This window comes from Melospiza georgiana, chromosome 4 (genome assembly GCF_028018845.1).
Source record: "Melospiza georgiana isolate bMelGeo1 chromosome 4, bMelGeo1.pri, whole genome shotgun sequence".
Taxonomy (NCBI): domain Eukaryota; kingdom Metazoa; phylum Chordata; class Aves; order Passeriformes; family Passerellidae; genus Melospiza; species Melospiza georgiana.
In genome coordinates, this window is record NC_080433.1 from 20,395,384 (window position 1) to 20,422,819 (window position 27,436).

At 40.5% G+C, this 27,436-nt stretch overlaps 1 protein-coding gene across 1 annotated transcript; it reads left to right on the forward strand.

Annotated features, from left to right (window-relative positions):
• Positions 1–769: 769 nt before the first annotated feature.
• ARFGAP3 (ADP ribosylation factor GTPase activating protein 3) lies at positions 770–27,025 on the forward strand. Its single transcript, XM_058023020.1, has 16 exons — positions 770–908; positions 6,520–6,638; positions 7,128–7,200; positions 9,619–9,750; positions 11,188–11,274; positions 12,123–12,204; positions 12,489–12,545; positions 13,660–13,706; positions 14,798–14,940; positions 16,979–17,104; positions 17,539–17,658; positions 20,142–20,279; positions 20,952–21,075; positions 21,981–22,071; positions 25,327–25,448; positions 26,103–27,025. The coding sequence occupies exons 1-16, from the start codon at positions 840–842 to the stop codon at positions 26,118–26,120; spliced, it is 1,548 nt and encodes a 515-aa protein (XP_057879003.1). The 5' UTR covers positions 770–839; the 3' UTR covers positions 26,121–27,025.
• Positions 27,026–27,436: the final 411 nt, after the last annotated feature.

Here is a 27,436-nt window from a genome sequence, read left to right on the forward strand (position 1 = left end):
GCCAGCAATGGTGTGGCCAGCAGGAGCAGGGCAGTGACTGTGCCCCTGCCACATGTGGGCACTGGGGAGGCCTCACCCCAAGGGCTGTGTCCAGTGCTGGGCCTGGCACTGCAGGATGGACACTGAGGGGCCGGAGCGTGTCCAGAGGGGGGAACGGAGCTGGGCAAGGGGCTGGAGCACAAGTCTGATGAGGAGCGGCTGAGGGAGCTGAGGGTGTTTAACCTGGAGGAAAAGGAGGCTCAGGGGAGCTGTATTGCTCTTCACACCTCCCTGACAGGAAAGTGCAGCCAGCTGGGGGCCAGGCTCTGCTCCCAGGGAACAAGAGACAGGAGGAGGGGACACAGTCTTAGGCTGTGCCAGGGAAGGTTTAGTTTGGGTACAAGGTGGATTTATTTCATAGAAAGGGTGATTAGATATCGGAACGAGCTGCCCAGGGAGGCGGCGGAATCCCGGTTCACGGAGGCGTAGGAAAGCTGCACGTGGCGCTCAGTGCCGCGGTGCGGCTGACGCGGCGCCGAGCGTTCAAAGGCTGGGCTCGCTCATCTCCGAATCCTTTCCAGGCCGAAAGCTGCCGTGTCCCTGCGCAGGGCGCAGCCCCTGCGTGCGGGTTTACCACCGCGGCCAGCACCCCCTCGCACCCCGGGGCCGCCTCGCTCCGCTCCCGTCTCCGCGGCAACCGGGCGGGCCGGGCGGGGCCGCACCGCCCTCGGCGCCAGGCGTGGGGCTGGCCGGGCCGCGGCGGGCGGAGCGTCCCGGGAGCGGCGGCGCGGGCAGCCCCGGCAGCCCCGGACCTTCTCCCTCACGGCTCCCCCGGCGGCCCTACCGGCTCTCCCGGCGCCATGTGCGAGCCCAGCAAGCAGGACATCGCCGCCATCTTCAAGCGGCTCCGCTCCGTGCCCACCAACAAGGTAAGGGCCGCGCCGGGCCGGCGGGCAGCGCTCCGCCGCGGTGACACGTCGCACAGCCGGCGGGGCGGGGGAGGCGCGGGGCCCGCAGCTGGGCACGTCCGGCCCGGGACAGCAGGGAAAGGCCCAGTGGGTCCTCGGGATGGCTGTCCCGGGAGCGGGGGAGCTCTGCCCTGCCTGCCCCTCGTCCCTCCGGCCGGCATCCTGCATCCCGAAGGGATGAGCCCTTGGGGAGGGAGGCGCGGCGCCCACCGGTTGCCTCAGGTCCGCTGGGAGGGTCAGCTCCGCTGAACATAAAAGCAAGCTCCCGACCAGCTGCAACGTAGTGTTGAGTGTGTGTTTATTTTATTTTAGTTCCCTGTTTTTATTATCCAGCGAAGTGGCAGAGCCACCTGTGCAGTGCTAAAAGTTTGTTGTTTTTGGATCCCGTTGGGCTTGTCCCGTGCCCGGGTGGGTTTCCCGGGTGTGGAGGTGTTCCTGCAGTGCCCCTTGGGCTGGGAAAGGTGACGCGGCACAAGTGCCTTCGGCTGCTCTGTGCCGCTTGTTTGTGTTGGCTGTGCGATGTAGGCTGAGAACATATGTGAAATATACACCCACCAGGAAACTTCGGATTAGCGTGATGAAGGAACACGTTGGGTTTGTTTTCTGGGAATAGGAATCCGGATGTCTCTCTCTGGTCCGAAACTGACTTCCACTCTTTGAACACAATTCATTGAGACTGTGCAGGTCTGGTTTCTCAAAGCAGAGCTCAGAGGTGAGCACTCAGTTTCTAACAAAAGTATTCTCAAAACTTGCCTTTGCAACGGAGTAAAAAGTTTATCAAGGAAAGGTCCTAGTCCCAACAACGACGGTGAGAGATCTCTTACAAGCTCCTGAAATTCACTGGCATTCTGCCTGAAAATTGAGTAGTTTAGGGCAATTGTGGTGCTTTTTGTTGTATCGGGATCACAGGAGGACTAGTGAGTACTGCCCCTGGCTGGCAAGCTGGAGCGGTTCCCCTGTGCTGGACTCCTTGTTCCTGTGTAATCAGGTGGATGTGGCACCTGTGGTTGCTCAGGTGTATGGGGAGACATCTGTCTCCCCACGTCCGATGTCATACAGACATTCAGTGTTGACATAGCAGTAGTGGCACAATGTGTGCTGCCACTCACCGTGGGCCAGTGGCACAGAAGTGGCCCAGGCACAGAGAACTCGACAACAATGCAGTGGTGCCCGGTCTGGCTGACCTAAGAAGGCAGAGAGGGAGAGTGAAAAACAGCAGCTTAGATCTCACAAATCTACCACTCCTACCTGACTGTTTTTCTGAAGTAAAAGTTGTTTCTTCCATCAGTTTCTCATCTCATGTTTGTTTCCTTTCTGTTTCCTTTAGTTGTCCTCTTCTTAAGCAGTCTGTCTCCCCCTTTTATTTGCAAATCGGTTTTGGGGGGGAGGAAAGACATGGGAAAGTGGAAATATTGAAAAGGGTTCTGGATTAAAAGCTTAGTAATTTGCCTTAGCTGTGCAGTTTGTGGATAGAGTTTGGGAAGAACTGCCTATTCTAGGCAGGCATGTGCATTTACACTGTTCTGGGTGCTCTGCAGTAGTTCTTAGTGCATGTGAGCTTAGGAACATAATTCTCATTTAAATAAATGTACAGTTTAATATGTGGGTTAGAGTGTGTTGAAAGTGATGTTTTAATAATTGTCTTGAAATTAACATCTCTAATTTGATGTTAGTTCCCTTTATGATGAGCTTTTGCGTTCTTGGTGTCTTTGGGTGTTGCATAATGTAGAGCTGCCTGATGACAGCAGGCTGTTGATCAGCCGCCTGATGACTTAACAAACATGCTACAGTTACTAACTAGGATGTATTTTGTACCCATAAATATGTTCATAGTCCTTAAGCTACTTGATATTGTTAACTTGAGTGTTTGAGTTGTACAGCTCAACCCCTTTGAAGACTTGCACACTCAGGCTGTGCTGAAAGTCTCTTTGATTCTGTCAGACCTTTTAGATCTGTTCCTCTGAAAATGTTTTTTTCATTTCTGTCTTTCATCCTGTCTCTGCTTGGACTCCCAGTGTGTGTGCATTGCTGGTGGTTTATCAGTAGCTGAGTTTTGTTATTACAGTGTTATTTGGGTGTGGTTTGTGTTTGTGTTGGGTTTTGCCCCAGCATGGACTCTACTATCTTGTGTCCCTTAAGTCATTTTGAGGTGATGGCGCTTCCAAGGCAGGCAGTCTCCTTGCCTTCCCGTGGCAGCTCCCTCCCTTAGGGTGGCGTTCCCGGCCAGGTGGCGGTGCTGTGAGTTGGCCTTACCTTTGCTCTGGGTCCAGGTGCCCGTGCGGAGCTGCTTCCCAGCGGGATCAGCAGCGGGATTAGTAGTGCTGATGCCGGAGAAGGAGGCAAGCATATCTGGGGACAGTGGCTGGTGACTAAGAGGAGCTGCCTGGGTCAGTGTTGACATAGCAATAGTGGCACAAGATGCCCTTGGCTGAGTGTGGCACTGCCTGCCGAGTTCCAGCTGGGTCGGTGCTCAGGCAGCTGGATCCACGGCCCGGGAATGGCAAGGTGTGGATCTGCCCTGGGGCTGGAGCCCCGTTCTGGGGGAGGTTCAAAATGGAGAGGCTGAAAGTCTCTGTGTAACCCTGACCTCAGGGATAAGTGCTCTTCCTGAACCTACTCATCTCTTCTGCTTGTGCCAAAAATAGCATTTCTGTCAGCTATTTATTACTGCATTTCCACGGCCAAGGTCAATATTTAATTTATTTTTTTGGTAATGTAGGTGCTTTGCGCAAGGTGGATGATTTGTGATTTATTGACTGCTTGCTGTGGATTCTACCCAAATCTCTGTGTTTGCTCTTGTGCAAACATCTCAGTTAACATCTTTGGCTGATTTTTCTCCTAAGTGACTCTTACTGAATCTACACTGTGAAGTGTTTCAACACAAAGTAAACAAAAAGCATGCAAGTGTATTTTGAAAGCACTAGATTATTTAAGCGTATCCTTCAAATTTATTTTCAATCAATACTTTAATATTTTGATTGCACCTAAATCTGTACGGGAAATACAATTTATTTTTAAAATGGAAACAATTTCTTAGGGTGGCTCTGAAATTGCTTTTAATTTCTTCCCCCTGATTCTTCTTAAAATTTATCTGGTGCACTTTAAAAATTGAGAAAACTAAGAAAAATTAGTCTAAATGTTAGTGAAATATGCATCTATTTCTGTTGCATAGCATTGATGGAACTAGCAGTTCCTCCTTTGCTTTCAGAAGAAAATTGGATGTTCCTGCTTGTGTCTCAGTCCTGAAAGGTGCATTTTTATGCCTGGGTATAATCTCCACGGGTGTCTGGTAGAGACTCCTGTGAGAGTGAAGACACTGAGCTGTTGCAGCCAACTCCAAGGTGATGTAATTGACTTTGAGATGTTGAAATTTCAAAGTGCTCATAATTGGAAGGAAGGGGAAAGGAGAAGGATCTTCAGGTATGTTTATAACTGAACTTTTAAAAACATGGAATTTTTTTTAACCACCCACTCCAGATTCTCGTTTCCCATTTGTACTCCAGGGAATTTCCACAAGACTTCCAGCTGTAAGTCAGCTTTGCTCTCCTGTATCAGAAGTGAGACCAGGGTTGCTCTCTTGGCTTTGGTGTCAATCAGAATCTTCTCCTTTTTTGTTGACCCATCCTCCTTTGGCCTCACAAGAAAAAGCCTGACAATAGTCAATTTAAAATGAAAATGAATCTCCTGTGTTTTAAGGAGCTGCTTCACAGAATTTGAAAAAATAAATAACTTGTGGCTACTTAGGCTGTGTATTTTCTTAGAATATGGCATACATGAAGTCTTACTCATCCTTTTTCCCCCACCCCTTCTGTGCCATTCTTCCACCTGAGCTTGTTTCAGGAGCTCCCTCTAACCCCTCCTGTTGTCCCCCATTCTGTGTTGCTCTCATTGCTGCTGTATGGCAGTGAATGCCCCATTTCCACATGCAGGAGTGGGATATGTCAGTAACATCAGTAAGTGTTAGGTCCCTGTTGAGAGGGAGAGGCAGGAGTGGCACCTGCAGGAGCTGTGATCTCCATGATCTCTGTGTGTGTGTTACCAGTCATTGCCTGACTGCAGCTCACCCTTGGAGTGTGCAGGTGTTGGAAGGGTTAATGCTGGATCTGCTGGTGAGCTGTGCTTGTGCCTGATAAATTTGGACTGCCCAGGCTAAATAGACCCACATTAAACTGAGGAGTTCAGCCCCAAACTGCTTTGGGCATGTAGTTGAAATTAATTTGGATGGATGATGGGTGACGTGACTTGAGCCCAGACTCAGGGCTTGTTTGACTATGTATGTACAAAAAAATAGAGACAAAAATCTCTGTCCAGGTTTACAGAGGGAGTTTCTGGCAAGAAGACTTCTTAATTTTATTTTTATTTTGTTGTTCAGCTTGGCAAGGAGGTGCTGGAAGCTCTGTGGCCTGTTTGTGATGTTCCATATGGTCCCACCTGTCTTGGAATAAACTTTATTTTTTATATCTGCATATAGCTAGAACTTCCATTGCTATCTGAGGATGCATTCAGCTTATAGGAGGGCATTAAAGGATAAAGTTGCAAATTGGAATGCTGTCAATTTGCATGTGAAAGCTTGTCTCTGTGGAGTTGTTTCTTATTAGGTGCCCCTGGGTGGATGCTTTTATTGTAAAAATACTTCTCTGCAATCTTTGCAGATACCTCTGAAAAAGCATTGATCAGATAAATCCTGTCATACAGGAATAGATGTGTACACATGGAATTAAGTCAGAATAGCTGTTTCTGTGTAAAGTTATTGTATTCCTAGCATTTGATAATTGATTTGTATCAGATATTTTTTTCTGGTTCTTGCTTTCCTTGGTCAAAGAAGCACAAAACTCAGAATAGCTGAAAAAGGACTTGAAAATTGTGGTCTGCTGACCTGCAGAGTGTATGAGACACACACAGACACAGCTCTTGCTGTTTTGGCTGAGTGTTAGAGGTCCATCATGGTGGAAATTCCTGGGTTTGCCCATGCAGTAATTGTGGACCTGGTTGCTTTTTAACCAGTGTGGCACAGACAGTGGAAAGGCTGATGTGGCAATTGGTGTGTGATGAATCATGCGAATATCTGCAGAGGCTGTCTGGATAAGCCGCGCTCAGAGGCCTTCTTCACACAGCTGCATTGCCATGGCTTGCCCTGAAGGTCAAGGTTTCAGTATAGGAAAGTAGATAATGAGGGCATTAGTCCTGCTGATTACCTTCTGGGGACTCAAAAGTGCCACATGAGGAGAGGCTGCCTTCGGGGAAATATTTCTTAACCAGCAGTGTTCCAGCAGTGCTGGAAGTGCTGTGTTAAACGTGTGTTTGAACTAGGCTGATGTGGGTTCTCTGACCTGGTTTCTCAACCTGTGTACAGTGGTTATTTTTGGAAATGGGGAGGCTGTAGTTGTGTGGGCAGATTGTGTAACTCCTCTTTAGATGTCTAAAATTAGGATACATGGAGTTGTCAACAGATGCTGTAAGAATGAGTTAACAAAGTTGGATCACTGCAGGAGTGTTACATTGACCTGTAATACAACTCTAAGGCCTGGTTATGCTCAAGTCCTGTTACTGATGTTTGTTTCCTTGCTTTCAGGTGTGTTTTGACTGTGGAGCAAAGAACCCCAGCTGGGCAAGCATCACCTATGGAGTGTTCCTCTGTATTGATTGCTCAGGCACCCACCGGTCCCTTGGCGTTCACTTGAGCTTCATTCGGTAAGTGTTGCTGAGTGTGGACAGCAAAATTCATCTTTTAATGGTTTTGATTGTTCACAGACCTGCTCAGAGAGGAAAACCCATTCTTCCTTCAGCTTCTGATTGTGTTGGCTTTGCTGTATCTGATAGCTTCTTGGTAATTGTGTTCAGTTTGCCAGCTTTGCTTCCTGAAGCAGCTCATTGTGGTGGCATCTGAGTTCTACCCTTCCAAGCCAAACTATTCTGTGGTTTTGTACATACATACACAACTATTCTGGTACTTGGGTAGTGCTCAGGCAGGCAGCTGGTGCAGTAAATCTGCACCCTGAGCTGGTTCTGTTCCTGATGAGTGTCCCAGCTGCTGACTCAGGGCCTTTTGGGGGCTGATAAATAACTAAATAACTACAGATTAAAAAAAAAAGGTAGGAAGAGAAACACTTGGCAAAAAGCCAGAAACAGTGATTTTAAATGGCTTTGGTGGTGACACTAAAACCATTTCTTTGTGTTTAGGTCAACAGAACTGGATTCCAATTGGTCCTGGTTCCAGCTGAGATGCATGCAGGTTGGAGGAAATGCAAATGCTGTACGTACTCCCAAGTATTTGCTTTGCACATCGAAGCTTGGTAGGCTTGGAAAATGTTGTCTGTCCTTACTGTCTCTCTTCCTGGGATTACTTTTATTTTTCCAGTCCTTTTTCTTTAATACAGCATTCTCCCTGTCCCACCTCCCTGTCTTTCAAGAATTCCTCTTGATGCTGATTTCATCCTCCATTCTTGCACCTTCACCATTTTGGTATAGTCTGAAAGTGGTTTTGTTTTTTCTTATAAGTCAGTGATGAAAATCACTGGAAAGGCTAGATCAGGTTCCTTGTCAGTACACATCTTATTTAGACAGCTGCTCAAAGATGGCTTGTAAAGCAAGCTTATGGCCCCTTCCTGTGACCATCATTCCTTCCATGGCTCATGAAAAACCATGCCAAAACCCACAGAACTGCCAAAAGTCACCGTGGAGTAAAGATCTGACTTACCTGAGTTAGCACTGCAGATAAGACATGCTGCATTGTTGGAGGGGGACTAGCAGTGTCATGGTTTGGGCCAATTCACATTGGCTGTTACTTTCAACTTGATTTTTTATGTACTTACACGGCATGTTTGTAAATTGAAGTTCTGTTGACAGATGTCTTGTTCTCAGTCTCCCTTTTTGTTTTTTGTAAGCTCATTGGCAATTTTTCCCCACCTTTTTCCACAAATAACTGAGAGTTCTTCCTTAAGTTGGCCCACCCATCGTGGGAACATGCAACTTCCAAAAGCAATTTCTGCTGAATGCTTATCCCTTGTATTTTTTCATTTGTGCTTGGTCCTTAATGCTGTTTCTTTAGGAAGCTTCACCCAAGCTTGCTTTCCACAGTGTTTTCCTTGACAATTTTAGCCATCATAAGTCTTTAGGGTTTTTCTAATTTTTTTTCCTATTTACATACAAAAATGCTGAGTTCAGGGTCATTGTTACTTATCTTCCATTTCTGTATTTTCCGGTCAGATATTTTTCTTTGAATTTGGCATGCAGCAAGTCACTATCTCAGGCTTACAGATCTGAGCAGTTACATGGTGTCTTCTCCCTCTTTTTCTTCTGCCTGTCCTTGCTAAGTTATTCCTTTCCATGTTAGTACTGCTGTTATATAAATGTCCTCATCCAGTTTCTGTTATTAGTACAAAAAATCACAGCTTTGACTAATGAGAAGAGGGGGATTTCATGTTAAGAATAATCATCATATTCTTAATCATGTTAAGAATAGTTCCTTTTTGAGCCAAATGCTTAAAAGCCTTGATTAAATAATATCAATTCTTCTGTGTAAAGGGTTTGAGGCAGTTGGAAAGAAGAGATGGCAACGTCTGAAAAAGTCTTCTGTTAGTCTTAGCCTGTTAGGAGAAGAATAACAATAAGCCATAATTGTTTAATTTTGTGGGGTTTTGTCTTCCTTCTTGGATGTCACTGTTTCCTATCATACATTGTACCAAGAGGTGCAGAATACCCTCAGCAACTCCCCAAATACCTTAAATTCTCAATGGCCTGCTTTGGATTGCTTCAGCAGATTAATACTTGAAACTTGAAAAAACAGATTGGTAAATTGTCTGGACATTTGAAGTAAAATTAACACTTTTAATGGCACTAAAAAACCATTCCCTTTTGGTTCCGGTTAAATACCAAATTTGAGTTTTACAAACTATTGGCTGGAAGCCTTACTAGATTAATATCAGTCATTTGTGTTCTGTAATTGCCTGATGATGCTGAATCCTGGATAACAGCAGTCCTGAACTTCCTGCTGTGTTTCAGATACCTGGAAAATCCAAAGCATCCTTAGTTCCTTGTGCTTTCAGACCAAATCTCTATGGTAATTGGAATTAGGGTTTCTAAGAAGCCCCTCTGAGTACCAAGTTAATAGGGGTATATATTTGCAAGCAGAAATGCACAGTCTTTGTTTATTAATTTTATATAATACACAAGCCTATAAACATATCTGGGCACATAGATATGTGCCTAGATCTCTTTCATTTCAATGAAGACCATTTTTGTATGCTCATTTTGATACTATTGAGCATGCACTGATCTCCCCTGACAGAGATGAATCCAAGCAGTGCCTTTTAGAGCATTAGGAATGTCCTCTCTGGAGCACAGCTACTGGCAATTAATTTTACCTCTTCCTTCCTCTTAATCACTTAATTCCAGAACACAGATTTTTTTGTATGTAATGGAAGCTTGCATTTGTATATGCTGTTAAAGAATCACGGTGATGTATTGGGGTTTTTTGTTTTATTTATATGTGAAGAAGTCACTAGAGTCGAGTTTCCTTTGTACTTTGCAGATTACTTAGACTCCATAATTTAAAAGATTAGATTTAGGCAGAGGAGCAGAGTAGTTTGCTGCATTGCAATATATTTTTGTGTCAAATGTCATTAGCTTTTAATCCTGTTCCTCACAGCATTTTCTGTGCTCTGCTTCCCAGTCTGCTTTTTTCCACCAACATGGGTGCACAACCAATGACACCAATGCCAAGTACAACAGTCGTGCTGCTCAGCTCTACAAGGAGAAGATCAAATCTCTTGCAACACAGGCCACCAGAAAGCATGGCACTGATGTGAGTAGTGTGTGTCCTGAGGCCTGGAGATTCCTGAAAAACTTCACCTTCTTTCCCTCTAAAGTCACTTTAGATTTCTAATCAGTAATACAAAAGATAATCAATCTTCAGATAACGTGGTCATTTTTCCATGAACCATGTAGTGGTTTTATTTTTGCTTATCTGAAATTGAATGTTTAGAGGACTACAGCATGAAAAATTGTAGTGGAATTAACTACAGACTGTGTGTGATTTAAGTGGGGTTTGTTTTGATCAGGTAAATAATGTATTTTTTTGTTTTTTCCCTTGCAAAAATAATATTTGGGAAATTAGCAAGTTGTGCAGAACTTGCTGTTCTCCATCAGAAATGCTGAGGCAGTTCATGCAAGCTGTCAAAACATTGTTAGGTTGCTGACAGGAGTTAAGCAAAGTATCCAGAATTGATTTCTGAAGTGTTAGATAAGTTTGACAACAGGTCCCTTCTTCATACACAAAAAACATCTTTTGATTGTTTAGTTCAGGTTGTTGAATTTTGTGACTGGTTCATTTAAAGTTGATCAGATGAGTGGAAATTAAAAGCAGGAAGGCTTGATTGTTTTTTTCTCTTATCTGTGCATCAAACAGCATGAAATTTAATAGATAATTATAATCTTAATTATTCATACTATGGACAATAGAATTCACATCACAAAGCTCAGAGAATATTTCTTTTGACTTAGTGAACAGCTTAAGATATAAAATATGTTCAAGTAAGTGCAATATACTGTGTATCTAAGTTTATGACAAGTTCCCCAAATGACTCTTTGAGGAACTGTGATTATCTTGCTTCAATTACAGGTTCCATCCAATAGTTTGATATTAAATATTTGAAAAAAATCACTAAATATTTAGTAAATATTTTTAGCTGTGCACTGCAAACTAAAGTGATTATGTGCTATTTAAATTACTGAAGTAAATTATGCAGATAATTGCATTTAGTACCCACCATTGCCTCCCCTGTCACATGTTAAAAAATTCCTTTTCTGACTTAGTGATAGAGCTGATTGCTGAATGGTGAGGTGAGCTTGTTGCACCTTCACTGTACTTTCTGACAGAGCTCATTATTCCTGCATGGAGTAGGAAGAGCTGTGAGAAAAGATTTGCCTGTGGGTGATCTTGAAGTGCAGGTCACAGGTTGTGGTCCCATCCTGCAGTCCTGTGGCACTCTGGGCACCCCAGCCCTGAGATCTGGCTTTGGCTGATCCACCAGGAGCACATTAAATATGTATGAATTCAATAAAAAAAGGAATGTCATCTACTGAACACCGAATAAATTTGTAAGGAAAAAATATGGACAAGAAAAAATATCAATAATTTTTTAACCTGAAAACAAACCAGAGTTGTTTTAAGATTAATGCATTGAAAAATAAAAAATACATTAATGCAATTAACCTGTAAAGTTCTGGCCCTTAATTTCAGCTGTGGACAGATGGGTGTGGAGCACCACCAGCATCACCTCAGAACAAAGAGGAGGAAGATTTTTTTGCATCCCATGTTTCTACCAAGGTACAAATTACCTCTCAAATTCTTGTTTGCTTTCTAAACACTTTGATTGACTGTGAGCTCTGTGGTGAAGATTAAACCCTGAAAGAAAACTTTGGAGAGAAAAGATAGGTCAGGGAGTTAATATTTACCTACTCTTCCTTCTGTGAGTCTCAGAATTCTTCCTGGATGTGAACCACTTCCTAAGAGGATCGTTTTGAATGACCCAAATAGTAGCTAAATATGGAATGAAAGTCTATTTTTTTGTAGACACAACAGTTCCACTTGGAGCCAGGATTTCTTGCTTGGAAATGCTCTGATATAAATGTACTGTGTGGTACCTTGAGTTTTAAATCAGCAAAGTGTAACAGTTCTTACAGCATTTGTTGGGAGCTGGTCACAAACCTGCCTTTTGAGGGGGATGTGTGTGAAGGGAGTGGGAGGATGCAGCAGGAATGTTGCTCACAATCAAAAATGTGTAAAAAACAGGAAGTGCAAGAGCTTCTAGTGGGGAGAAGGTGTGGTGATTATATGTAAATAAATCATCCAGCATACAATAAATAAATCTAAAGCACAGTTAAAATGCATTTTACTGGTTTTGATGGTGAATATATAGTAAACAGAATTCCTGAGAGGAAAAATAAAAGTGCTTAGGAGTAGGTTGAAACCATCTTGTTTTTAGTAAAGGTAGGCATTTCGTGTAATTTTAATAGCTGCCCTTATGAGTACAGGTTTTAATCCTAAAAGCTGTAATCATAAGAATTCAATAATTATAAACCAGTGATGCTTAGGCAGTCTTTAGCTAAGTGCTCATATTTATTTGATGTATTCCGTTTTCTGTGCACTTTTGATTCTTTCTGGTTTTTTCCAAGGCAAAGGATGCAGAGTGGATGTTACCAGAACCAGTTTCTCTCCAGCAGAAAACTTCAGAAAACATTCCAGAATCCTCTGAAGGTATGACTGATTCTTTGTTAACAATAACTTGCATTTTTCTGATATTCTCTTAGTTTAGTCTCTTTTTACCTTGCTTTAACAGTTAAATAACCTAACCATGCTTAATAACACAAGAATTTGGGGTGCCTGCTGCCCTTTTAGTGACTGGGAAAGCTATGATGGAAATACCACATTATGGTGTCTCTACCAGGCACTACCCTGAGTACAGGGAGATGTGTTTTGGTACTTCAGGCATTTTAAAGAGCCTTCTGATATTCTTACCTTTGTTATTCCTTATCTTTTAGGGTCAGAACATGGACCAAGTGTTGATGGCCTTAGCACATCCCCACAGCCTGCATTAGGTAATGAGTGCAAGCAGCAGAGGACAGCAGCAAGTGTAGGGAACCCAAATATCCCTTTTGAAAGAGAATGTCTGGCTAGGAAGAGCTGTGGAAATAGATTTTGCTCCCTTTTCAGAAATCTGAACAGAAGAACTTGGACTGGAAAGATCCTGTGTTGATAATGCAATACCTTCAGTGACCAGGCTTTTATGCTTAACACTGAGCAGTTTGTCATGCTGTGAGTAAGGAAAAAAAGCTGATGGAGATAGAATAGCGTAAAATACTGAAGTGATTTGTCACTGTGAGGCTTGTCCTGCAGGACCAGGCTTCTGAGAACAAAGTGTTCATTCTCAGCAGCACAGAGTAAGGGCTGTCTGGACCTGTTTCAGTTCTTTAGGCAGGTATGATCTTCATCACTGTTTTTATTTGGGTTTGGTTATTTTAGAGCTGGAGACTACAAAAAACTTCACTGGATGCACTTCCTGCTTTTCTCATTTGTTCCTTTAACATGTTCTCCTAAGACAAGTGCTTTTCTTGGTTGGTTTGGACATCACAGGTTCTGTCTAAAGGGAGCAATCTCTGTTCTGTGTATGCCCCTTTCCATGCAAATTTCAGCTCAGAGTATTTTTTCTGTGTGCACAGGCATCCTGTAGGATGCTGTAGGAACAATTGATAATATAGGAGCTGTTTGTCATGCTTGTGATGTTTTAGTGATGCAAGTATGTTCTATGTGTGTCACTGGTGGGTTTGAACACAGCCAATGCCTTTCAAGACAGGAAAAAACTCATCTTGGGAGTGATATGAGGTCAGGTGGACCTCAGGTCTAATTCAGAAGAGCAAGTCCTGCTTTCCTGTTCTGTTAACTAGCAGGAACCTGCAAGAGACAACTGAGCTGTAATTTCATTCCTATTGCATATTTCCAAGAGATTCCAGTCAAAGGTAGCTCCCCACATTTTCTTGGAGATATCCACAGCTCTATTACATAGCTCAGTTTAGTATCTCAGCCCCTCAGTGTAGAAAGACATGAAAATAAATGGCAAAAACTATTTTGAGGTTGATGTTACAGAAATTTTCTTCTGCAGCTCTGGAATTAATAAAAGTTGTATGTTAACTAATGTACATTTAATCCTTGCAGAAAACACCACCTTCATAAAAAAGAAGCCAAATCAAGCTAAGAAGGGGGTAAGTGTATGTAAACAATGAATATTTTTAACTGTATTATAGGTCATTTATTTTAAGATAGTTGAAAGATCGTTTACAGACTTGCTTCTGCATGGAGTCTTTAGCACTTTATTAGCATCTGGTCTCTGTAAAGAGGCAGGAAGAGAGTTTAGTGTCTCTGAATTCCTGTTCAAGGCACAGGAAAACTGAGGAAGGCAGCTCAAGTTTTGAATGTGTGGCTGTTGCAACTGAAGAAACAGCCCTAAAAGTCACCCCAATGCCACCCTGAACATGGGCTGTCAGGGTGACAGCTTCTTACAGGGACTCACTTCTTTTAAGTCTGGGCCACTGTAGGACAGAAGATTCTGAAGGTTTATTGGAGCAGATAATTTAGATTAAATCCCATTATTTTGTACTCCCACCAGAAGACCCTTATAGCCAAGAGGAACTTTTTATTCTGAGTGGTTTTGTGCAGATCTGTTCCCTTCCAGTGAGAACAACAGAACTGGGTTGAACAGTGCAGGTGCAGTTTGTGATCTGTGTGTGCATGGCCTGAGCTTGTACATGAGGGCTTTAAAGCAATAAAAGCTGAAGATAAATGCATTGTGAATTTTACTGTTGCTGCAGTGTTGCAGGTGAGGAATTAAACACAGAGCAGACTAAGAGTAGCAGTTTGAGGGCTGTGCCACCATTTGAGTCAGCACCATTGTATCCATATCTGCAGTATTAAGTGTTTTATAAATAATGGTTCCATTGCAACAAAATTTATTATATTATTCCTCTACAACAAAAGAAACCAAAGTTGTTCTATGTGTTATATTTGTTTGAGCCTGCCAATATCTGAACAATTAAAACCTGAATACTTCAATTTTTCTGTGAGACTTCATTGCAAAGCTAACTAAATTTGTAAGAACAATTAGCAGAAGCAGAATTTTGAAGTCCAAAATATGGAAAGAAGTATTTTTTGTGCTCCAAATTGTCCTTGCTGTTGCAAGATCTGCTCCCAGACAGGATGTAGTGTTTGCTGTTGCTTTCACATCTGGCTGTTGAGTCAGCTGAGGTGGTTGTCTCAGTTGTAATTTTGGGCCTCTTGGTTTTTTCTATAATTCCAGCTTGGTGCCAAAAAAGGTGGTTTGGGAGCCCAAAAAGTGAGCAGCCAAAGCTTCAATGAGATTGAAAAACAAGCACAAGCTGTAGATAAAATGAAGGAACAAGATCTTCACAGTAGTAAGAAGACTGAGAAGGAAGAGCCACTGTAAGTGTGAATTAATTACACAATGGCAAACCATGAAGCCTAATTTAATGAGCTAATTCACAGCATTTTAAATACTACCATAAATTAGCATATGCAAATAACACTTCAGTTCTTCAAAAAAATTCCCAAACAGACATGGTTAAGATGAGCCAAGCAGTAATTCCCCCAGTGCCTTTTTTTGCTATTAAATATATGTTTATACACTTGATTACTGTAGAAAATTAATTATTAAGAAGACTCTTGGCTCTTGAATTTTTTTCATCTCATGCTGGTTACCTGGTTTATTTTGGTTTGGTGTAGTGAGCTCAATGCTATTGAAAGCAGTCTTTCTAAGAGCATAGGGAATATTCAGCTTGTGCTTGCTGGGTAGGAGCAGAGGAAGTTTAACTATGTCTCAAATTGCCTGATGAAGTTGTCAACTGATTTCTACTGGAACTGCCTTCACTTTTCACCAAAACCCTTTGAATAATTCTGTCTGAGGTCTTGAATCTGTTGGTGCACCTTAATTAATAAATATTCAGCCCTAAAGTTCACAGGGTGCTGTTCCTGATTCCTCTGCTAAGTGCTTTTGGTTTTTAATATTCCATTGGTTGTCATCAAAATGATACTACTAAATAGTTGGTCAGTGTACACTTTTACTGTTACAGAGTTTAACATCCTGTCAGGTGCTAGAGAATCCATCCTATAACCTTATAAGAAGTGTTCTGAATTGTTACATAATTGCAGGATCACTTTTTGCTCATGATACCAAGGTCTTTGGTCTGTAATCTCCTCCCCATTCCTTTTGCTCATTTTTCTGTTGTACTTGCAGAAATGAATGTTTTGATTGTGTTAAAAATCCCAATCCCAAGGGAATAATTTGAATTGTTTTAACCACAACATCATGGTTCTTGGTGTTTGCCAAAAGCTACCAGGGGAGAGACTCTGAAGTAACAACTGAATAATAAAAAAAAAAGATTGTTCATGTATTGTTGTTCTTTATCAATATTGTCTTTGACTGTATAATTTAGGTTGGAAGAAAGTCCCAAGCAGTGTCTTGGGTTTTATGTCAGAAATGTATAAATCCAAAGAGCCAAGCCAACTTTCATTAAAAGTTCTGCAACCTTTCTGCTGCAGCTGAAACCCTCTAAAAATGCTTGTAAGCATGAGGGATGCACATGCACCGAGTTTATGGATCCAGTCTCAGTGGAGGCAAGAGAACTGTGTTTCCCTGAGATTATCAATTAGGTGGCAGCAGATACCAAAATGAAAGGAAGGTGAACTCTGCTAAAATTGCATTTGCTTCCAACTAATTTGTATGATGTTTTTAATTTTAAAAGCTTGAGTACTAAGCTTTACTAAATTAATTCAATATGACTTTATGTGGCAAGGAGTGGAAGTGATTTGTTTGTATTTTAGACTTTGGAAGGAAGGAAGAGTTCTGAGACTTAAATGTGATTTTAAATTCTCGCAGAATTTCCTTATTTTCTGCTGTGCGCTGACAAGAATAGATAGCTGAAATTACATCTAAAAACTTGATCAATATTCCCATTTGTTTTAATCAACAGCAAATAAGATTTTGATATTCATAAAATAGATTTCCTGAGAAGGGCTACTAATCTTCCTGCATGAAGTGCTGGGTAGATGTTACCAGTTATTCCTTTCTGCTTTGCACCACATCTACCAGCAGCATCCAAGATCTCATTTGCCTTTCTTCTGAAAGTTCATTTGAACTTCATGCCAGTTGAGACTGATGAATTAAAATATTGCTCATTAAAATCAATAAAAATTGTATCCTTTTTGACCTGACAAATTAAATTTAAGCAGTATTTCTGCAATTCTGTAATCAAGATTAAAAACCTTAGTCTCTGCTGCACTGCTGTGACTGGAAAATATTAAGATGGTTTAGAGGTAGGGATGGAGACTTAGCTGAGCCCAGATGTGCCTTAAGGGAAGACATCAGAAAATACAGTGCTGAAATAAATATTGTTAATGTCTACTAATATTCCTGGGCTGATTCAGTGTAGCATTGATAACTCTGATAACTGTTTTTTTCCAGTGTATCATCTTTAAGGTTGGCCTACAGAGATCTTGATATTAAAGCCAAAGAAGAAACCTTAAACCTCTCTGGTAAGAAGAAAACAGAACTGGAGAGGCTTGGCATGGGATTGGGCAGCAGTAGGAGGTATGTGAAGTTCTGGAAACTGTATTTGAAATACTCTGTGGTTTTATGCACTTATCCCTCATTTTACTCAGGAAATTAAGAAATGGACTAGAGCATGTTACGGAAACTTGAGCAATATCAGCAAAATATCTTCTCTTTGTCAAGGGAAAGTTCTGATAGATTTAAGTTCTAACCTGCCAGACAGAGGTCAACCTAGATTTTGTTTTCCAGCTGTCAGAATGGGCTTTGTGTTCAGAGAAGTCCTGTCCCTGCTTGAGAGAACTACAATTTTCCAAGGCTTTCCTTTATTTTAATTCCTCTTTCTTTAAATGTCTGTATAGCTTGGGCTTTCTCAGCAAGCTTCAGAAACTAGATTTGGGCTTTGATTTCCTTTTTTTCTTTAAGGGTATGAGTTTTGTCATCTCTTGACATGCTTGTTTTCTTCCTGTTCCCAGTGGCATTTCTCATTCAGTCGCCTCGGAGATGCAAACAATCGAGCAGGAAACACCTACAATTGCAAAGCCAAAGAAGTACATGGATGATGTGGAAGATTCCTACTTCTCTTCTAGCTCGAGGTATTCTGTAAGCTTTTGATTCTGGATGGGCCCAGAAGTGTGTGCAGGTTCCATAAAAATATGCACAGTGGTTTTGAAAGCTGAGATGGAGGCAGTTTGAAGCTGTGGACACACCCAGCACGCTTTCAGGGGACATTGAATCACAAGAGTGATGGGAAAGTTGGTTTTGCCTCAGTGACAGATGGATTTGTGAAGGAGGGGAGGTAGCTTTGTTGGAAAAGTGGTCTGAACTATTTATTTGTAGATTTATCTTGTCCAGAGTCTAGTCTCTGCTTGCATGGACAGTTGCCATATAGACTTTCATTTGCTGTATTCCAAATCCAGTGAATTTTTTGTCAGAATGACTTGTGTTCATTCCTTTTTTCTTTCTTATGCTGCTGTCTTGAAATTAAATAAGCATTGAAGTCTGGTATTAGATGTTGCATCATTCTCTGCATGCCAAATGCACAAACTTCAGTCTTCTTGAGGTATTGTGCTGGGTGTGTTGTGTGGATGTCTGTAGTCCTGTTTCAGAGACTTTTATGTATCTGAACGTAAAATGTGAGCAAAAAACAATTGAAACATTTGTTATCAGAGGATTAATGCAGTGCACACTATAAAATATTGCTCTTGGGAGAAGGAAAATAATTAAATCCTACAGGCACTAATTGCAATGAACCAGCTGTTTCTGGGCTGAGAGATGTAAACAGGTGTTGCTTTCATAAACTGCCTTTTATTGGATCCATGCCACAGCAACATGAGAAATTGTACCTAATTGCTTGTAGACAGGCAACAAAAGCACAAATGCTTTTGTGTCACTGTTTTGTAGTGCAATCACTGCAACAGAAATACAAATGTGGGTCCAAGGAAAGAGGCAGCAGTCTTGTAAAATAAAGCATAGCATTTCAGTGCTTGCCTGAAAAGAGATGTTACTGCTCTGAAATTATTCATCAGCTACCAGCAGGCAAAGGATGAATTATGGAGGAGCTTTTAATGTGTTGTGGTTCAGTGATTAGAGCACAGATTGTAACCTGGCTGTTCCCTGCTCTTGTTCTGCTTCGAGCTGGGAGGATCTAATTGGAGTTGGTACACAAGTTCATTCTCTTTAAAGGAAGAACAGTCAGATTTGGACTTCTTAAGGGTATTGTTATCCTTTAGTTCAAGCTGTGACTTTGAAATAGAGGCAAAGTAGCTTTGGCATCATCTTAGTATATGCCCAGAAGCAAAATAATCATACTGGATATTAAGGTGTTGATAAGTGAATTAAGCAAGCTAAAGGTTTAGAGATAAAATTGAAGCCTCTGAAAATCCAGAATTTTGATATTTTCTTTTGCTACAGTTAATAAAATCTTTACTAATGTCACAATGTAATTTTTTAAATTTTGTATTAAATGCAGTTTTTCTTTCTCTCTCCCACTCCAAATACTGAAGAAGTATTTTTGAAAGCTGCAAAAACCTGAGAGGAAAGGTTAGAGAAAATAAACACTTTTACCCAAATCAGCTCATGCAGCCCCTGTCCAATGCCATGCTTTTGTGGCCATTGTGAGACTGGAAAGCTTCAAATCCATAAAAACACTTTGATTGTTTGTTACTATGGAATTTATAAAATTGCTGTGGTTTCTTTTTGTCTGTCAGGAGAGAGGCTCCTGCTTTTTGTAGAGGTTAATTCCAAATCTGTCCCTCATATTTTCCATGCTCAGTGCTGAGACTTTGCTGCTGCAGATGTTACATTTCTCATGAACTGCAAAAACAAGTGGCCTGACCATTCATAGTGCAAACATGGGGAATTTTTTTTAAGAGTATTTTTCACAAGATGCAGGTGCAGACTTTAATATCTTATCTTGTTCTACTGAATGGTTCCATTCTCCTATCCCCCTATGGTTTTGATCATCTTTCTCCCCATCCTGGTCATAGCCAAACTTCAGGTAAATTTCTTCAAGCACAAAATCTTAATCTTTGGCATTTTAATAGGTTTTGGTGGTTTCTTTTTTTTTTTTTTTTAGTATTTTTCACATATGCTGAGGTATGGGTTGGTAATCAAAAGGAGGAGAGATCAAATAATGTACCAGAATTCACAAACATGCTTCATTTTTTTCCCTTTTCTTTATTTTGTGTTTTCCCCATGGGTTTCACGTGCAAGAGAAGATTGCCTTATTAAATTCAGACTCACTTTCAAGAAATATGTTCTTAGCATTTAATTTTAATCAAATGTGTGGTAGAACTCAGAAGTTCTTAATATTAGAACTAAAAAAAAAAACAAAAACAAAACAGAACCAGAAATAAAGGCTTTCCTGCCTGTTCTGAGCCATTGGATTCAACTGTCCAAAGCTTCTAAAGCAGTATTGTGAAATCCAAATTATTTACTGACAACTGTAATTTTGGTAAAAACTTACTTGCTAGTGAACACTTACAGCAGTCATTATCTAACAAATAAATATATTCCCACTTCTCAATAAATAACAAAGTTCTGACTTTTCAATATGTTTTTCTTTCTTTTATTCTAGGTACTCTGATTCTTCAGATCTGAGGAGCAGCACTTTCTCTAAATGGGATGACAATTCAGATGCCTTTTGGAAGAAAGAAAATAATAGTAAAGACATTGATATATTGTTAACCTCAAAAAGCACAGGATTTTCAGACAGGTACACCGAGAAAACCAAACTGATTTTTGTCCAGAAAGCCCAAGTTTTAATGTGATTTGAGTCCTGGTCATAGTAGTGGGATTTTCTTCAGTCTGTAGAAGGAGAATTAGGCCAGAACTTCCATCAGCAGTCAAGGGATCTCCTGACTGAATTTCTTTTGTAAGCTGAATTTCTTCCTTACATTTTAAGCACTGTCTGTTGTGCTCAGAGTTGTCCAGTGCATGTAGTGGAGGTAATTCCCAAACACTTCCAGCAAAAGAGGAAATAGACAAAAGATGTGGGGAGAAACTCAAATATTTGCACTGTTCTGAGCACATACCTGCTTTGTTTATTGTGTGATGAATCAAAGGAAGCCTTGTTAACAAATGAATGAAAATTTGGAGTGTTCAGTTCTGAGGATGAAGGTACTAGAGACACAAACAACAGGTCTGGTTGTGATGATAAAAAATATATTTTCTTTATGACAGCTGAATTTCTATCTTTGCAACCAAGTAGAAGATGTAAGAATGGGGGGTATGTGCTTGTTTGGTGTTTTCTGCCTCTTTTCTTTTTAGTTTAAATCATATTTTTCATTTCCTTATACAATTTGAGCACTTGAGTGCTTCTTGTTTGATTCCTTTCACTCTCATATGGATGAGGTTTCTGTCCCTGATGCAGTTTGTTTCCTTGCAGGCCTGCAGCCCGGCGTAAGCCTGAACATGAACCTTCTGCAAGCACAGATGAGGCACAGAAAAAATTTGGCAATGTCAAAGCCATTTCATCAGACATGTACTTTGGAAGGCAAGATCAGGCTGATGTAAGTAGGAAACAGTGATAAGTATTTTTAAATGTTATAATATTCTTTGACTATAAAAACGGTATTCTTGTGAGTTAGAAAGAAGGCAATAAATAGTTAAAATTTGTAGAATTCGTGAGCTTACAGAATTATGTCCCCTTGATTATTTATTTTAGAAATGTACAAATTTCAGATTGTTTATAATTTGATTTTAAGGAATTGCAGTTGCATGCAGGACTGTACCTCCATCATTCTTCTTTCATGATAGAAGTGGTAGACTATGATTTAGCACTCCTGATTTTTGATAGAATCAGGCTTAATTTGTTCTGGATACCCAAACTGATACCAACAAACCACTGCTGAAACACCTTCCTGCAGTGGATTTGTTACATGAAAACATCATTAATTTTGTAAAGCTAACCAAATAAAGAAATTGTTCAGTGAATTGCATGGAGTTGAATCAGCCTAGAAAAAAGAGATTAGTATTGTGCTGCATTTTGGAGGTGAGATACAGATTTTGAATGAAAAACTAACAGTGTAAGTACTAATTAAAAATATAATTACTGTTTGCAGGGAACTTGGAAAAAATTGAGTTAAAAGTGTAATGTGGTTGGAAGGGTCAGCAGGATGTTAACTGCAGTGCTTTCCCCTTGGTTTCACATTTTTTAGTTGTTTTTAATGGCTGCACAGATTTCCAGCAGTTGTAGGGTAACCAACAGCTGATGGGACCTTTGGGGTTGTAATGATAAATGTTACTCTTGGGTAACTCAGAAATGAGATGGTGGCAAACTCAGTGTAAGTGATGTGAAAACTGAAATGGGCACAACTTCAGTTCTAAATGTCTGGAGTCTCTCAGATTGCCTGACGTGACCTCAAAAGGTGACATCAAGGTGATAAAATCCTTTTTGCTCTCAATTCTTTTCCAGTATGAAGCAAGGGCTCGGCTAGAAAGGCTTTCTGGAAGCACATCCATAAGTTCAGCTGACTTGTTTGAAGACCAGAGGAAACAATCAGCAGGTACAAATCAAACAGAGTGAGAATGTGGGGAATGCAGGCCCTGACTCTGCTCCTGATCACAGTCATCTCTGTGTTCTGCAAGCAGAATGCTGATAGCTCAAACACGCATGGCAGGTGGAGTCAGTGTTTAAAAATTAACCCCTTAAATTCCAATTTCTCTATTTTTGATTCTGTAAGTTCAGTATTTTATACTGGGGACTATTTTGTAGATAACATCTATCAAAGGAAAACTGTGATATTTTCCAATGAGCTAACACCTAAATGGACTCTCAGGTAGTTTTTTTTATCGGTTACCATAAGTAGCTCATTAGCTGTCATAATACTGGATCTAGGAAAAATCATTAAATAAATGTTAGTGGACTTGAAATTCCCATGTAATCTGTTGCATGGCATATCCATTCAGTGGGATATTTGCTTCTACCTCTGGCCCTGCAAAATTATTAAGGAAGATCTTCATTTGTCTGTTTCAAAGATTTGTTGGAGCACCTCACATAGGAGAGTGTAGTTCATCAAATCAGAAAGGAGAAAGATTAGATTGAGTGAAAAGAAGCCCCTTAGGATATTGAAAATGTCTCATGTTTTCTTTCCAACACTTCTTGGATTGTGCAATAATGTGCAATGGAAAAGGTGGCACAAAATGCTGGAACATTTTATAGGCTTAATCAGTTGAGTTTCATTCCTTAACTTTTGAAGAAATTGGAAAAAGAAGAGTTACTGGAGAACTTGGAATCTGTGAGTAATTATTCAAACAGCCTGGAAAAACAAACAGTGTGCAGCATCTGATTTTACTTTGGAAAAGTAAGAGGGAAAAACCCAAAAACATGTGACTGTTTTGTTTTGATCCCCTGAAAGCAAATTTGAACACACTGACTAGCAGAGCACACACACACACGGAGGAAACAGAATTTTATATTAACTATATAGTTAATATATTTCTATAATATATTATGTAAATATGCAATATAATACAATATATTATATTTGTTTTAGGTATTATATAACTATATAGTTACTTATAACTTCTGTTACTGGTTGCTTAAATAAAGCCAGGGTTTAAGAATTTGAAATGTGAAAAAAAAAAAAGTTAATGAGGGAAAAGATATCAAGCAGAACTCACAGTAAGTTGCTTTAGGCACTTGAAAGAGCATTTGCAACATGGTGTCAAAAATTCACACCATATCAAGTACTGAAACTTCCTTTCCTGCATGTCTCTGCTACACCCCGTCACCCCAAAAACTGAGGGGTGGCCCTTCTTGGAGAAATGCTACTGCACTGACAGTTTGTCTGGTGTGGAATGAATGCCCAGACTATCATTAGTTCCATAAAGTAAACAGGACACTGTTTATTTTATGGAACTGTAAAGTAATCAGGCCACTGTCAATAAAAACACCACTGTAGTTCTGGAGACCTTGCCAGGATAAAACATCCTTTGCTCTGAGGTTGTTTTTATGAGCACTGATGAGGTGTCAGTGGGGGCTCCTTGCTTTTGTACAGAATGCTGTAGGGAAGTTTTTAACCAAGGAGGGGGCTGCAAGAAAAAGCCTTTTTGCATTGTTTCAAAGCTGATGCTGATGTCAGCCAAGTGGCTGACTTGGAAGTGCTGATTTGGAAGGAAACCACAAGAAAAGGAGATGCTTTCCTGCCTTGTTTACGTGAACTTAACTGAGCCAGCAAATGATGAGGGAATTCTTGCGGCTGAGAAATGTTTAGCGCTTCTCAGGTTATTTATATCTGCAGATTTTATTTCTTTGACTGATTTTAGTAACAAAAATGCCTTAACCATTTGATGAGTGGAAGAGATCATAAGGAAGTCCAGATTACAGCTCAGAAATAGGGCTGTCTGAGGGGACTCTTGAAGTTAATCTGTAAAGAGCATCTAAATACCTATAAACCCGTGCTGGGTGGAAGGATTGGAGTGCAAAGTTCTCTTAATGTGACAAGACATCTGTGCTACAAACCATCCTCTTATCTTAGGTAAAACAGGTTATCTCCAGGATTGTCTGTCTCAGCCTGCTGAGGAGGCAGGTGCCTTTAACTTCCCAGGACAGAGGAGCTACAGGTTCCCTCTTCCTTCTCTCTCTTCCTCCTCCACTCCTGTTTGAAAGATTCAAAGGAGTCTCCATTTGGAGAATGGTCTGGTTTGGGATGGTTACTCCCTGGAACCCCATTTATTCCCAAGATTTTTGGGGTGACCTCACTGTGCCCTTCAAGTACCTGAAGGGATCCCACAGGAAAGATAGAGAGACACTCTTGTCAAGGGCCTGGAGTGACAGGACAAGGGGGAATGGATTTAAACTAACAGAGGGGAGGCTTAGATTGGATATTGGGAAAAAATTGTTCCCTGTGAAGGTAGGGTGGCCCTGGCACTGAGAAGCGGTGGCTGTTCCTGGATCCCTGGCAGTATCCAAGGCCAGGTTGGATGGGGCTTGGAACAAGCTGGGATAGTGGCAGGTGTCCCTGCCCGTGGTAGGTGGTTGGAATGAGATGATCTTTGAGGTTCTTCCCAGCCCAGGCCTTTCTGGGGCTGACTCTCTGTGATTCTGGTTTACTTGGGTTTGTGCCTTTGACAATTTCCCATATTTGACACTAAACCATGCCAGTAATTATTTTCACCAGTGAGTGGGTGACAGTAACTGTTAGCATGTTAATACTTAGCATACAGTTAGAGTAGTTAATTAATTATCTTTGATTTCTGTTACCTTTAGACCTGCACTTTCCATAATAACAGCTGAGCTAATTCTGTCCAAATTTTAAGGAAGGCTGGATTGCCAGCATTGTTCTGGAGTTATAAAACCTAATTTATTTACATTTACTGTAATTTCTATGGATTTTTCCAAGCCTCAAATGTCGTAAGGCAAAATGTTTGTGTTTAAACGGCATGGAAATCACCCCTCTGCATGCACACAAATAGGGTTCATCACTTCAGCCTCCTCTGAAGTGCACTCATCTTTAAATTGCAAGGGGATAACAGCTGCTGAGGATACAAAACACCATTGTCACAGACTGGAAGTACACAATAAGTCATCTACTATCCAAACACGAATTGCTTTCCTGGGAATGCAGAGTGTAGAGGATGGCACTCTTGAGTGGAATTATGAAAACCTGAAAACAATCCAAAGGAAGTGCGTTTAAGACATTGAGATCTCTGCCTAGTGCTCCTGGTCATACATTGTACTTCAGGGAGAAAAAAAAAAAAAGGGTTGATTTTAATATTTTAAAATTCACTTTTCTCTGTGTGTGTGTGTCTCCTTTTAGGAAGCTACAATATTAGCAATGTCTTGTCTTCAGCTCCCGATATAACTCAGTTTAAACAAGGAGTGAAATCCGTGGCTGGAAAACTTTCTGTCCTTGCTAATGGAGTCATGACATCTATACAGGTGAGTAAAAATATCACAATCTGTTAACCATCAGTTGAAGCCTTTCTGTAGGGATCTAGTACCACGGATCCTGCCACTGAATTACCTTTGGGGAGAACACAATGCATTTGGTTTTGAGCTCTGTAGACCTCTCAAAGCAGACAATAAATCTTTATCATTTAGAAAATAAATCTCTATCTGCTAGCTCGCCTTCATTAGGATATCTTTTTCCTTACAATTAAAAAATCCCATCATGAAAGTTATTTGTTGTCACTCTATTTTAAACTCATCACAGTTCCTAACTCAGAATGGAATAGTTTGGATGGAAAGGATCTGCAGAGGGCATCCAGCCCATCTTGTATTGGCTCTTTAGCTGACCTCTGATCCATGTTTTTGGATGAAATAAGCCATCCTGGCCTCAGTGTCCAGCATGTTTTGTGTGCTCCAGTCACTTGGCAATTCCTGTATGGGGTCATTGGGAGCTCTCAAATGTTTGAAAATCAGGCTGATTATCCTGGAATTCAACCCTAAACTCCAGTTCTTGGAAGCACTGGTCAATTTTCTGAAAGTCTTGAAGAATTCAGCTGCTATTTATGGCACAAATGGAAGTAAAACTGATTTCTCTGCATGGAAACCCCACTCATACCTGGTTTGTGTTTGTTTTTGCTTTTCTAGGACCGATATGGTTCCTAACTGAAGCTAAAGGATTCCTCTTCAGGCACACAAGTAATCACTCTGCTGATTGAATTGAAGGTTGCCTTAAGACTGATGATGTTTTTACCTGTTTCTTAGTGCAGATTTCTGACTCAGCCTCTTAGTGCTGTTTCACCTTAACAGAGCAGAAATCTTGCAGCAACTTGTTACATTGCATATACATTTTCTTTTTTCTTCCTTTCCAGTCTTTATTTCTTAACAGCCTTATTGTTAGATAAGCTGGGAGCTTTATTTTATTACTGGCTCTGTCTGTGAGGCAGGAAGGAGAAAGGAGGTGCTGGTGTTCAGTAGACTGTAGCAAAATATTCATTTAATTTAAACCTGTGTTGCCAGGAAGCAAAAGCTCTTGAAGTCATAAATTGATGTGCATTAAAATGGTGGGGAATTAGTGGTTTAATACAGTATTCCAGCTAGAAGGTTCTGTGCTTAGATGTGAAATGTGGAGAAGTCAAAATGTGTAATGCTGAATAGTGGATTTCACCTTGTTGTGGGAACAGTCTATTTATTCCTAGTTTTGAAAGTTACAAAAAAATTGCAATATAGAATCCTTAAGTGCTTTTAAAAATTCTGTGTTGTGTAAAAATTGAAAAAAAAACTTGAAATATACTAAGGGCCTAATAGAGTAGTTAATTAAATACTTGTTAAAAATGTTTAGCACAACCTTAGATTTTTGATAAATTATCAATTATTGAATAAGGAAATAGGGGGCTGTGTTTTAGACAGTCTAGAATTTATTGCTGATGACATCCTGCAGAAAAATGATTATGACCTTAAAGAAGAAACTTTTCAACCAAGAATGAATTCAAGTTAATTCTGTTCTGTAATTTTCTTAATTCAAATTTGTAAACTGCTGATATCTAATAAAAACAATTGATATAAACTCAGTTTTACATTCAGTTTCTATGTGTGGCCATCAATATCCAGCTTTCTAAACATTGTCACCTGTATTTTGTCTATACAGTGGTCTGGTAAAATCAGCCTTTGGTTTCAGGTAGTCAAACTTGCTTTCTTATTAAATTGCTGTAGTGATTTAGAAATTGAAACACTTCAGTTGGGGTGGAAAATAAACTTCTGAACTGAGATACTGTGTTACATACAGTTAACAGTGTAGCTGTATTTAGGATTTAATTTCTACCTACCTCATCTAATTCCCACTTCTGATAACCTATTCTTGTGATTGTTGAGTTTAGATTTATTGATTAAATTTATTAATCAAAAAATTGCCTTTATTTTCTAGGAGAGTTGAAAGATGAGCATTTGTTCTACCTAATGGTACAGCTTTGCAATAAAATGTT